The sequence below is a fragment of the Gambusia affinis genome, linkage group LG21 (assembly GCF_019740435.1).
Source record: "Gambusia affinis linkage group LG21, SWU_Gaff_1.0, whole genome shotgun sequence".
Classification (NCBI taxonomy): Eukaryota; Metazoa; Chordata; class Actinopteri; order Cyprinodontiformes; family Poeciliidae; genus Gambusia; species Gambusia affinis.
Window position 1 is genome coordinate 13762916 of NC_057888.1, and position 14448 is coordinate 13777363.

Genomic DNA, 14448 nt, shown 5'->3' on the forward strand with positions numbered 1-14448 from the left:
CCCGCGTCGCCTTCCGGGAACACTACATCCTCTGCCTGCCCGGAAAGAGCGACGTGAGCCGCCGGTGGACCCGGCCCCTCGTCGCCTTCCAGGAACACGTTCCCCGCTGCCGGCCCCGAGGCGCTTCGCCGGCACCCCTCCGCTGCCGGCCCCGAGGCGCTTCGCCGGCACCCCTCCGCTGCCGGCCCCGAGGCGCTTCGCCGGCACCCCTCCGCTGCCGGCCCCGAGGCGTCTCGCCGGACTTCCCCCGCAGCCGGCCCCAGTAAGTCCCGAGCTCCTTCCCAGTGCCAGTCCCGAGCTCCTTCCCAGTGCCAGTCCCGAGCTCCTTCCCAGTGCCAGTCCCGAGCTCCTTCCCAGTGCCAGTCCCGAGCTCCTTCCCAGTGCCAGTCCCGAGCTCCTTCCCAGTGCCAGTCCCGAGCTCCTTCCCAGTGCCAGTCACGAGCTCCTTCCCAGTGCCAGTCCCGAGCTCCTTCCCAGTGCCAGTCCCGAGCTCCTTCCCAGTGCCAGTCCCGAGCTCCTTCCCAGTGCCAGTCCCGAGCACCTTCCCAGTGCCAGTCCCGAGCACCTTCCCAGTGCCAGTCCCGAGCTCCTTCCCAGTGCCAGTCCCGAGCTCCTTCCCAGTGCCAGTCCCGAGCCCCTTCCCAGTGCCAGTCCCGAGCCCCTTCCCAGTGCCAGTCCCGAGCCCCTTCCCAGTGCCAGTCCCGAGCCCCTTCCCAGTGCCAGTCCCGAGCCCCTTCCCAGTGCCAGTCCCGAGCCCCTTCCCAGTGCCAGTCCCGAGCCCCTTCCCAGTGCCAGTCCCGAGCCCCTTCCCAGTGCCAGACCCGAGCCCCGTCCCAGAGCCAGTCCCAGCCCCTTCCCAGTGCCAGTCCCGAGCCCCTTCCCAGTGCCAGTCCCGAGCCCCTTCCCAGTGCCAGTCCCGAGCCCCTTCCCAGTGCCAGTCCCGAGCCCCTTCCCAGTGCCAGTCCCGAGCCCCTTCCCAGTGCCAGTCCCGAGCCCCCCAGGATCAGTCCAGAGACTCCTTGTGCTCCTCGTCGCCGCGGACGGCCGCCGGACAGCCTCCGTGGCTCCCGCCTCCTGCGCCGCGGACGGCCGCCGGACAGCCTCCGTGGCTCCCGCCTCCTGCGCCGCGGACGGCCGCCGGACAGCCTCCGTGGCTCCCGCCTCCTGCGCCGAGGTCGGCCCCCTGACCTCCTCCGTGGTTCCCGCCTTCCTGTGTTTCCGCCCACCCAGTTGGGTTTGTTTTGTTTTTGTTTTTTGGACTTTGGACCCTAGTGTCTCCGCCTATTTGATAGGTTGTTTTTCGTTTTTTCCATAGACTCTGGCCCCCCGTCCAACTCCCCTCCACCCACCCTTGTTGTGTTTCAGTATTTGGGCGTCTGGGAGCCGCCCGTTAAGGGGGGGGGTACTGTTGTGTTCTGTGTTTTTCTGTGTATTTATTTCTAGTTTTCCTGTGTGTCTGAGTCTCTGTGTTGTCCTGTCTCCCCGTGATTAGTTCCCAGGTGTGTCTCGTTCCCTGATTACCTCATGTGTATTTAATGTCACCTGTGTCTCCGTGTGTTTGTCGGATCCTCGTCATACTTCGTCGTCCTGTTCCCTTGTGGTATCCTGTTCCCTGCGTTCTGGTTTTTTGTCATTAAACTTCATTATTTCACTTTAACGGTCCATCTGCGTTTCTGCCTCACCTCCACCACCTCAAAACATGACACCCTCAGCTCCAACTTTTCTCATTTTGCAGCAGAAGTAAAAATTCGTTTTGCCATCAAAGCACAGAATGATGTGCATTTAAATGAAAGAAAAACGTATGACTCCATTTTCTGAAAGTATTAACATAACATTTTAAACTTTTTTTCCATCCCGAAACAGTGGGATACATTAGATTTCTGCACTTTGTTCATTCGTAAATGGAACCTATTTATGTGCAAAATAATCTCGGCATAAATATAGCTGTTCCCTGATCTGTTTCGTGTGCCTCAGGGGATTATTAAAGAACAATTAGTGAGCATGAAGAATGATGACTATCAAGGTCAAGGTTAAGTTTAAAGAAGGGTTACTCTGTAAAAGAAAAGCTCTCACTATCACTGGAGTGTTACTGCATTGTTAAATCCATCGTCAAAAAATTGATTTTTGCCATAAGAAAGCATATGGCACAACTGCAAATCCACCAAGACATAAAACTGAACTCAGCCAAGAAGAACATTAATCAGAGAAGAACCCAAAACGCCCTGAGGAACTCTGGAGGAGACATTGAAATCCACAACTCAGGTGGGAGAATTTACTGATGGGATAGCTAATAGGGGAACAGTCCACAAATCTGGCATGTATGGAACAGTGGCAAAAAAAAAAAAAGATAATATATTGAACAAGGGGTATGGATGCTTTAGAAAGGAATGTTTTGTAAAAACAATTACTAATATTTCAAGAGAAAGCTGCACATCCTGATTTCAAACTTAATTTGTCTTCACTTGAAGAAGTCTATGACACAGTTTGCAAAACTGAGGTCTCCAGTAGGAAAGGACTTTTCTCTGCTGGATACTAAACTTAAATGTAACCTCTGGGTAAGACAGACCATGAGGCCTCTTGAAAGCTGAAAAAAGTGGCATATGGCGCATACTTTCCCTCAAGCCACAGAGAATTCGAAAAGTCAAGCACTTGTGTGTTTGGAGACCTTCCTGAATGTCCTCGCTTCTGTCACTAGTTCACTTCTAAGTAAGTCTCCAGCATTTCCTAGCAAAAAAAAAATGATTATGTATCCACCCTTCAGTATAAAGATTAAAAGAGGAATATGACTTTGAGCCTGCTGAGGTGAAAGTAATGTGTATTTTCTTTTTGAAAAAAAAAAAAAGGTTTTGTGAGCGTATCAGTAAATGTGTGTTTCAGTGCTTTGAGGCCCTGCAATGGCAAAGCCGTGCTAGTCTAGTTTAATGCTGCCATTTCATGCCCTCTCTGGATTGCAGCAGATAGAGTTTTGCACCAGCAAGAGGGCAGAGATTATGTGTGTGCTTGTGCGCGCAAGAGTGCATATGAGCCGTTTGCGACTGTGTGTCTAAACGTGTGCTGCGGGGCAAAATGCAAGATGATAGCAACGGAGGGAAGAGAAAAAAAAAAATCAATGTGGGGGCATTTTGAAAGCCTCGAGAGAGAGAGATATATGTACACACGCTCACACACGCACTGCAGCTGTGACAGGCTGACTTACTGTCATTGTGTTTTATTTACGCGGTGGGAAGACATGCACCAAGCCAGAGTGGCAATTTCTCACACGGTTTGTGTTTATCAAATTAAAAATATGCATGAAACAAATGTTTGACTTGTGGACGAATTGGAAAAATAAATAGGTTTTGGACCACATGTGCTAAAAGCTCACCAACAGACGTCATTATTTGCTGAAAAGGTTTCAGACTAACCTTCAACAGATGTTTTTTTAAAATTTCTATTTCTTACAACATGAGCTTTGCATAAATTTCCCCACACCGTCTGGAAATGGTCAGCAAGCAACTCTGACCCAAATGTTCAAATCCTCCTAGAGCACAAAAAACATGCAATTAACCACTAATCGACTCCCCCGCTGTGCCACGACACAGTCTCACAATACAGCTCTGTGATTAATTTGAAAAGGTTTTAAAACGCCTGATGAGAACGGTTCCACTACGGGAGCAGGGAATTTAATCTAAACCACTGAAACAGATCATAGGAGTTCAGAACGTGACTTGTCAGCCGTAAGACTCTGGGAGGACCTGATGGATGAGGAATGCAAACTTCTTTGTGTCGTTTAAAAATGCATCTCCTCTCTTTCACATTCTCTTCTATTGCGGTTATTGTTCGATGGGTTTGTGTTCGGAGGTCCAGCCGAATAAAGCGACGGCGTTCTGAGAAGATAAAAAGCAACGATCAATCAAAACTTAGGATGTACTGACAGGCATTTGAGATTATTGAGATGCAATGTTTCTACATGAATCCACATGTCCATCACATTACTGGGAAATAGGAAATCTTCCTACAGTCCGTATACACACACCAAGTTTTGGATTTTTAATATTCAAAAAAAGAACATAAAATAATCCTTTTCCTTCCACTTTACAGTTATGTGCTTATTGTGTAGGTCTTTGTGGTCTTCAAAAAACAAAAACAAATAAAAAAAACACACTGAAGTGTGAAAATTCTTTGTATAAATACAATTTTTACTTTGGCCTTACATAACCCTAATAAAGTATTATTGCTTTCATTCTCCAATACATATTTGAACCAATATATATTAATTTCCAGGTAGATAAAATAATTTTGCCTGTCTAATTTGGGCTAAACTGTTTTTCAGCTTGCTGCCTTGCAGCCAAGGACTGCATGGTGGTGAAGTTGTTAGAACCGTTGCCTTGCAGCAATTAGGTCCTGTATTTGAATCCCAGCTTGGGTTCCTGTTGGATAAAATTTGGATGCTGATTGCTGTTTTTAAAGTTTGTTTGTTTTCAGAAGCTATCATTTAAATTTGTTTATTGTACATTTATGTTTATGTCTCTTTCAGCAACAGAACATCCAAATCCCTCTTTTCTGGTTACTTTCTGTTTGACGTAAGAATATGCTTCCCTTCCCTTCAGCCCATTTATTTTCTCAGGTGTTTTATTGAACAAAGTGCAAACAGTTCCACTTTTGGTTTTTGTGCAAACTTGCTTTTTCCTAATTATAGAGCTTTGGTCCCACAGCAGAAAGCTACATCATACTTTGCTCAATATTTGCTTTTCCACTTGGTCAGAGATTTTGGACAAAGTAACATCTTTGGATCTGTTAGAGTTCATTCAGAGCACTGGAGTGGAAAAAAAAAATTGGCAACCGATTTGATTGTGCCAGGTTAAGAAAGTGGAAGTTTACAAATAAGATATCTGCAGGTTAACTATTTAATAAGCAATATGGTTATTGTCAATAACTTGACCTCTTGACAGCATGTCAAACAGAACTGCATACGAAAGCTTCAGTCGTCTTTATTGTTTCACTCAGGCTGAGAGTGTCTGCTTAGTAAAAACCTTGTTAAACTAAGGATGCTTTCTGCTTGGAACTACTTAGGTCTCTTTAAAGTGTCATGCAGCAAGTAAACACAAAGGCACTAAGAAAAAACTCTGTTCACCGACAGCTCTAAATCAACCATATTGTTTGACTTTTCTGTACGTGGACGTCTGCATGTGTGCCGTGATTTTTTTTTTTTTCCTCAGATTGAAATGCTCCTCTTCTCAAGAAATTATGTTTTTTCAGAGATGGAAAAATGAAAAGAGGACAGACAGCAAAGGTGTGCGAATGTATGAACAAGGACCTGGGTTATGTCTTCCCTAAAAATGGGTGATTTGGTTAAATAGCGGTTTATAATGGACATAATTATTGTGCACACCAATTACCTTAAATAAATGATTGCACTCTCCCTCAATCACACAAAGCGTGTGCTATAATCAGGAAGGCAAATGGTTGCTCCTGGTGCATGTGTGCGCTTGCATAAAACTTTGTGATGGTGCATGTGTGTGTAATATGGCGTGTGCCAAATGCTGACTGCCACTTGGTTGGATAAAGATTAGTCTCAAGGATATAGAAAAAGAAAGGCAAACGCACTCGCAGTGCATCTCAAAAGCATCTTACACTTGAGCTCCAGGCGGATAAAGTCAGTGTTGCCCAGATTTTCCAGAAAGACGCCGTAGGGAGCGCTCGTCTTGAAATAGAAGGAGATGTCAGCGCTGGTCTCTCCCTGAAAGGTGGCAAAATGCAGGTAGGATGATGGGGTGGTGAATGACGCTGCATTCCAGTAGTTATCTGTGGGGGGAAGAAAAAGAGAGACAAGTTTGAGAGATAGCTCTCTGTAGCAGCTGCTCTAAGCTTCGTGAAGTCGGTGAAGAATTCATTCTGATTTGACAAACAATGTAGAATTAATTTCTTTTTAATTAGCTAAAATAACCGTTTTATTTTAAGAGTCATCCTTGTTTTTTTATTTCTCACATGTCATTTCATATCTCCTTTTTATAATGGTATTACTCCTTACTATTCTATTTCTATTCTGAGGTTTTGACATAGCCTTCAATTTTGTGCAGCTTAAATAGAATTTGAAACTAAGGTGATCATATATATATATATATATAAAAGCTTTCAGCTTTCTAAATCAGGTCCCGAAAAGACAAAATATAACACGCAGACGGGAGATTTCAGGATTTGCAATAAGTTTTCCAATGACTTTTGAATAAAAGGAAACCAAGCACAACTAATGAAGACAAAGTAGCAGCACTTTGAACAGCTGCTGATGAACTATCAGACTGTGGTTGATGAAGTGACTCTGCTGTCTGCTCTTCCCTCTGTCTCGCCCCCATCACTCAAGGAAGATGAAGAGAATTGGGAAAACAGTAGGGGCAGAGGAGAGCGCATGCTGAGGAGAGACGACATGAGAAGTGGTAAGAGGGCCCGGCATGGGTGAGAGGATCGAATATTGAAGACAGGATGGAAAATAAGGGCGGAAAGTCATGGAGAGGGCAGGTGATGTTAGAAAAAGAAAAGCTTGGGGGCTTATGAAGGGCAACAAGAGGAAAAAGTGAAGGCGGTTGCGTTATCAACGAACTGAGGGCTCTTAGATGCCCGAGTGCTTTTGACCCACACCTGGAAACAACTGTGTGCAGGACTGGAGAGAAGAGTCTGCCCCTACGTCACTGCAACTAGCAGTAAACTTGATTTTCCACAAAACTTCATTTATACTAAAAACATTAAATATCTAATTGCCTGAATATATTTTCTTATATCTACGTCAAATCTCCAAATACACCAAGACAAAAGCTGAGGAAATGATTAAACAAACAAACAAACAAAAAAAAATTAGCAAAAAGATTCATGTCAGCTCTGCGGGTGCAGCAGAGATCCACAGCTGAGCTGGAAAAAGCTATTGACAAGACAACGTACGCGTACTCTACAAATGTAACCCTTATGGAGAAGTGGCAGATATAAATCTATTGCTAAATGAAAGGCGATAGAAAGTTAATTTTGGAGTTTGGCACAAGTCATGTAGGGGAGATAGCAAACATGGGAAAGACTCCAGACTTGAGACATAAAAGGCACTTTTGGCCAACGTGCAAAATGCTATGTGTGATGGAAAAACTAACAATGTGCCTCACCCTGAATGCACCTGAAATGTGTTGGTGGCAACACTGAGCCAAGGGAGGCTATTGAACAGCAGGGTCATAAAAGCTGGTCATAACTGAAATAATATATATAAATAATATATTATATTATTATAAAAATATATGAAGCTTTTTACAAGGTAATACGTAAATAAAATATATGAGAAGTTATGAATATATGAGACCGAAGCAGCAGGAAAACAACCCGAGACTTACAGCTAGAGCAACAATGGAGGGTGTTTAGAGCTAAGTGTTATGCTTTAGAACAGTCCAAGTGGCTGTTCACATGCATCTTCTAGATAAGCCGCTCTATGAAGATGAATGAGGAAAATTTTCAGTCTCTGGATGTGCGAAACTGGTAGAGAAATATATGCGTGCAGCTATGATGGCAGTGAAATGTAATTCTGCAAGGTGTCGACAAGGAAAAGGAATACAAATGCAGAAAACACTTTTTGTATTAATAATTGTGAAAAAATCTGGAAAGCCCTTTGACTTTCCTACCACTTCATAACTATGTTTCTGTTGGTTTGTAACAATCCCAGTGGACTACAGAAACGCTTAAGGTTGTAACCTCCACAAATTGAATGACTACGCGTCCTCTTGCACATAGACCTTTCTGAATATTGCCTATGTGTTTGTATACTTGTGAGTGCAGGTTTTCAACAGTGCTTGCGTGTCTGCTGCTTCTGTGTGATAAACATTCCCCCGATGACAGACCTGTGCTCCACCCCTCTCCTTTATGCTGCACACTCCTTTCACCAGAGGCAATGACCGATAGCAGCCAAGCTCCCGCTTACACACGCACGCAGACATGCACAGACAACAGCATGCTGATGCTGTGTTTGTGATAAGTGTTTGAAGTGGAAATATTGTTTTTTTTGTTTGTTTTTTTCATTTTTTATTGGAGGCACAGTCAATTACTAAACAGGGCCAATTCAGGAACTAAGACGCCTCGCTTGGAGAAAAGAAACAAATAATAATGTATGTACTTTGATATTCTGAAATCAATGAGATAAAAAACGTAGGAAGCAGCTTAGTTAGTACTAAAAACATTAACAACCAGTAATAACTTGTCGGAAATTATGAAATGCACAACTATAATGACAAAATATTTAAGAAATAATCAGTAACAGAGCAAAAGTGTTTCAATGTAATTCCCCACGCAACAGTTTCTTCTTTTACACTTCCTCCACCGTCAGGGCTAGAATGCCATTTTCATGTCTTTTTGGATTATCATTTTTGTGCACCGAGACAGAAAAGATACTTGGATACAGAACTGTTGTTGAAGGAGGGGGAGGAAACGGGACGAAAGAAGAAGACAAGTGGGAGGAGAGCAAAACTGCTCAAAAGCGATTCATGGAGCGAGGACCAAAGGAGAACAAAAGAATCAAAGGGCTGACAGAGAACCAGAGTTGGAGAGAAATCAGTGCTGGAGGAAAAAGCCAAATGATGAACCTCTGACTGCTCTTGTGCCAGAATCACAGATGTAACTGTTTGGCCAGGCACTGCGGCAGATTCATCCCACCCATATTGAAATGTTTACCAAACAAATTTCTTGAACACTTTGGAAGAAAAAAAAAAAAAAGCTTGTTGAATAGGATACCAAATAGCCGTCACAAAAAAAGCTTTATAAACAGAATGACACACTGACAGGAGAAAACAAGCTTTTAATGGCAGGCATGTCAATTTTAATTGATAAAATCTTAAAAACTAATTTTGGTTATTTGATTGATCTGATGTATGGTAATAACATCTATGTCACAAACATAAATGCTCTTTCAAAAAGACGCTATTGATGGTGCCTACTGTTTTATAAATCCATTTCTGGTAATTGTTTCTCAAGGTAATGCAAAACATGAAATTTCATTTGATCAAACCTCTCTTTTCTGGGTGCCCTTTGGTTATTTGAGGTTTGTTCATTATGATCTGAGTTTTACCTTCAGTTTGTCTGTGGTCCATTTTGCCAGACTGATCAATTGTTAAAAGGAGCCCTTATTATAGGCACACATTACTGCAAACTAGATACTATTTTACTTTAAAAGGATGTGTGTGGATACTTTGAGGACTCAAAATGTTTCTGTTGAGAGACAAAAAAAAAAATCCCAACAAACTGTGTAAAGCCCAAGCAATAAATGGGAAATCACCGAGGAGCCAGGATATAAATTTGGGTAAGAATAAACGTCTGTGTTACTGAACAAATCCAAACTCATTTAGCCACATTTGCAAAGTGCTCCGATTTCAGCTGCTTTCTTTCAGTCAGGATCTATAAATCCTGAACTAAGGTGAGGTTTGAAATGTTTTTACTTTTTCTTCATCAAAACCGACCAGAGAACTGACTCATGAACAAAATACCAAGACTCTTTCTGCTACCCTAACTCCTTCACACATTCTGACACAGACAGCTCTGATTGTACCCAAGAGAAGGGGAGCAACATCCTTTCCTGCTTACCACCTAATGAACACCACAATTCTATGTTGTTTTCTTAGATCCCTGGAGTCATTAAGTGAAGCACTGTGTTACACAAACACAGAAAACAGCTGCTGACCTCGAGCAGAAAGGGACCTGTATCAAAAGACAAAAGCCCAGCCCAGTGAACTGTGGAGAATGACACAATGTGAGATAGAGTTCGAGGTGAAGTCAGGGTCTGGAAGCCAAGTGGATGATTCATCTGTTTGGGCTCAACCAGATGGGTCACATGCCAGCGCCAGCAGATGGTAAGGATGACTGACCGCACCCGCCGCAGGTCATTACCATGGACACTTTAAAGCAGACAAACTACGATGGGTAAAATTAAGTACACGAGCTATTACATTAGAATTACAAATACTGTACTTGGCTAGAGAGTCTGAGAGGCTGTTGCTATGGCGATGCGAAAAAGCAATTGCTCCTTTACAGGTTTCTTCTGGCATTGATGCCAAACTTTTTCAGATCGCAAAAGACTTTTTAATATCAGTCAAAGACAACTAAGAAAATAAAAAGAGATGTATTAAAATTACTATTCATGAGGCAAAATGTATAAAATTCATACTTGCCCTTTAAGCCTGAAACAGGTTGTGCGACTCTCAGTGGGAACAACTGCCATTGAACATTTGCCATAAATGGTAATGACTGGCGAAATCCTGGTCCACTGTTGTTTGGTTTAATTGATTGTATTGGAGGGTTTTCAGGCATGGTTTGGCCCACTAGAAGCCCTCGTCACACTTGGATTCAACTTACACTTTAATTTAATACACTTTAACTTTTTTATTTTGTTTGAGCCATTCAGAGGTGAACTTATTGGTGTGCTTCAAGCTCACTATCCTGCTACATAACAGCAATGGAGTTGAGCTTTTAGCCTATGTCTTGTTGCTAAATTGAATTCTGGAATGACGGCGTTTGTTTCTGATTATGTGCCTGCGTGAGTGTTGAGGTGTCACTAATTGTCATAATTTAAACTCTCCCTTTTGATATCAACATTTGTTAGATCACTCGGAACATATACGTGTGACAACAAAAGCTGAATAAATTTCTGAAGGGGCAAATTATTTTTTAATGTGTTTGTGCTTCACATGAATTCTTTAGTATGTTGTTGGAAATTAATTTCCCTTTTTTTTGTTGTTGAAAAAGAAAACCAACAAGCACCGTGGCATCTAATCTAACTTTTTCAATTGCTTTTTATTCTTTTCACTCCACATACTTCATGAGTTGCTTCAGAAAGTATTCATCAAAGTACTAAGAATAGTCTCGTCTATGCAAGGTGCCCCTAAGGGCACGGCTCAGGAAGGGCTGTTGAAAACACTCACACCTATATATAGTTGCGCAAAGCGCTCAATGCTGGCACGTCAAGCATTCTTCCTCAATCATTTTTTAATTTCCACTGAGACCTGTTTTTCATCTCATTTGTGTAATTGAGCCATCTGTGGCCTGTCATTTTATGGTCTGGGTATTGTATATGCAGGGTAAATGTAGCATTTGAATGTTCACGTAATTAGTTTGTGCCCGTCATTTGAGACCCTTATCAATCTTTCTTTGTAATTAAGTTGCTTGTCATACATTTTTAGCATTAAACTCTCTGAGCTCAAATTTGCACCACTGGAGAAATTATTAACGCACAGAGAACAGAGACCCCTTCAGATATCTTCTTCACAGCAATTTTAGTAATCTGTAAATAGATGTAGTATCTGTAATTTTCATAATTATATATGATTGAATAAGTTTGAGGTAGATTCGTTCCATTTAATCAGGTGGGATTGTTCAGATTGAATTAAACTTTTCATAAGAGATGCAAGAGCAGGTAATAGTTATTGAAACTTCTAGCCATGAAAAAGCAAAAAATATGAGCGACAATACATCATTGAAACAATCAGTGAAATACAGTTTGTCAGGAGTGATGAATGGACACAGGTGTAATGCGATTTACAGCTTTTCTCAGGTAAACACGAAACAGCAAAGTTAGGCCAAGATTAGGACGTACACATGACTGCAGTTAAAAGATTTACACACGTTTGTCTGTGCTGGAGCTTTGACAGTAAAGCATTTTCAATTTGTTCCACTGGCTGATTATTGCTTCTTGTCATATACTGTGAATTTGATTAGTAGGGCTCATAGCTCATAATATGTGATGCAACATAAAGTACGGGATATAGAAGTACAGTAATGATGATAAATGACAGAGCAGAATAGCTGAGATCAGGTGCTAATATTAAAGTTATAAAGCAATACTTTTATAGTGAAAGAAAGACAGATAGCCTATAACTCATTACAGGTTAGTAATCTAAGATTGAAAAGTTATACATAAATCATGAGTCTCTTGTTAAGGAATACTCCCAAATGGTGGCATAAGTCTGAAAAGTGAAATAAAGATGAGCTAGACGGTGAATTAGAGCTTAGCTTAATGCCTCCTATTTCCATCTGTAGGAGCAACCTTGGGTGCCTCTACAAATGAAAGAATTTATGGCGGAAACAAAAGTTTATCCTTATTCTTCACACATCTTTAGTCATAAAGGGATATCGTAGAGTTTTTGAAGAGGTGTTCTGTAAAGTTTTTATAAGTTATAGTTCTTTTACCTGGAAAGGTAAGATGTGACATTTTTGGCAAGTCTGTGGAAACCTGATGACAGAATGCTAGAAGGCAAACTGCTAGTCAGACAGTCCCATTTTACATACCGTAAGTTAAACAAATGAAATAAAAATCTAATGCAATGTCCTCATGTTAAAGGACATTGCATTTCTACACATTGTTAAGTTTGCTGCTTTATCCTCACCTCAGGCTGAAAGTGCAAAACCTTAATTTTTTAAAATTTATCATTAAAGTAAAACTAGGATGGTAAAATTTTAATTGGTCCAAAGGACCAATTTAGTTCTGTTTTGTGTGTCAACATAAGAAATTGATTGAGTAGTAACACTTCACCACAGGGATCAGGACCAGTTCCACAGGGGCACTGGCACCTATTGACCCCTGTCTAGATCTGCCCTTGCTGAGGTTTATCACCATGGTTACTTGTGCTGGAAAGCTAACCTACTCAGATTAATCAATACCATGAAAGCATTGCCTCTCAATTATTACTGCTATGAGAAAATGAAAAAAAGCAAAAAGATGAACAGAGCTTTTGGAACAGCTTTGACTTTTGTGGCCTTGTGAGTTTCATTACAACATCTTACTTTCCCCAGAAAATCTTTGTGAGAGATAGCAAGTCAAGCAGAACTGTGTCATCTCAGCCATATACAAAATAAATATTAATATGTTAGCAAAAATGAAATTTATGCATCTAAAGCAGAGATTAAGTTTGTTCATGTTACACAATTAGACTATTAGAAACTAAAATTGTATCTCATTGAAATTGTGTCCTATTTAAAGGACGTAATTATTATTTGAAGAATGTCTGAGCACAGAGCACATTGCAAAGTGCTGTGCATTGCGTCTATATGTTTATGTTCCTAGTTATGTTTATCAGTAGAAACTTTTGCAATTTTTTCAAATAATTATGCAAACAAAACTTTTGTAGATCATTTAACACAACGAGGATACAAAATAATTAGGATTTAGACTTAGTTAAGATTAAGATTTTCTATAATCTTCAATAGGTGGCACCTGTAGCGTTCAATACACAATAATGTCCAAAGACAAAATGCAAATTTGTTCATGTTTTACTGCGAATTCAATTATCATGTTAATCCGGTAATGGACTGGTCATTGCATTACAAATCCACACAGTTATATCCAGAGTTTTACCAAATAAGCAACTTATTTTGAAACTTTAGCCTGATCTTTAATTTTAGCAATGGTTTAGATCCTTCAAAGAAAGCTCAGAAATGTTGTATCTGCTTCAGAACATTGATGAAGCACTGGACTGTATCGTCTGCTTTGAGTCCGCGCAACTGACAGTCGAATGGAAAATCCCACAGGTTGCTGAACTCTTCGCAGACTAAGAGCAGACTGAAAGGTCACTGCAAGTAAGCCGTATTGATAAATTCAGCAGTCTCCACCACTTTAAAGCAGGAAGCGAACTAATGCCTGCCACCACAATGTTTTATTTAACTTTTTTTATGTACTGTATTTTGTGTGTATCTCAATCGCACTCACTGCTACAAAATTAGTCCAAGAAAGTTCTTGATTTATTGTCTTTGAGAACAAATATATATGTTTCCATATATGTTTCATTCAAAAGAGGGATTTTGTTATGTTTTTTTACTTGGTAGCTTCTTAAGACTTGAGAACTCCTTTTCTATTCAACTGATTCCTGAATCAAAAAATAATATTCTCCTAAAACCCCTAAGGTATTCCAGTGAAAGTGTGTTTTTTCTTACAGATGTCTTGAAGCAGAGATGTTTTGATCGGAGTTGAACACTGCCTCTTGAATACCTGAACAGGTAATCAGGTTTAGACATGCAGCATATGGCTTGCTATGTAACTGTTAAAAACAAACTGTGTGTGTCACCTCGAAATGACAGCTTCTTAATTATCAGCAGGTCTGCTCGGATGTGACTCTGCACTAATTTGAATGCCCCTGGTGCTCTGCCTCCGTTCTTATCAAAAAGAGAAAATACATATAATGACCGTGATTAAAGAAGTGGAGATTACCATCAGCTTTACTTCTTATTTACAAGCAGATTCTCCTCTCCCCCTCAGTTTCTTTCTAGATATTCAGAAACATTACGACTGGTAGCTTCTGCCACTCTTCAAATTGTAGCAGTTCTTTTCAACTTGTTTTGTAATGTCATTTTTGCCTTTTCAGTGCATCACTGAAGACTGAGATGTGGCTAAACATTTTAGTTTAACGTTCTTTTCCAGTTTCCAAAGCAACTGAGTTTAAGTTATGAATACACATACACAATTTC

The 14448-nt window shown here is 41.1% G+C and overlaps 1 protein-coding gene across 5 annotated transcripts in view; it reads right to left on the minus strand.

The window, feature by feature from the left end:
• The window catches only part of cntnap2a (contactin associated protein 2a), a 283391-nt gene that overhangs the window by 42928 nt on the left and 226015 nt on the right, over positions 1–14448 (minus strand). For all 5 annotated transcript variants that reach the window (XM_044103978.1, XM_044103977.1, XM_044103979.1 and 2 more), the window contains exon 18: positions 5614–5784. In XM_044103978.1, coding sequence (XP_043959913.1) covers positions 5614–5784 — 171 coding nt within the window. The remainder of the gene's footprint in view (positions 1–5613; positions 5785–14448) is intronic.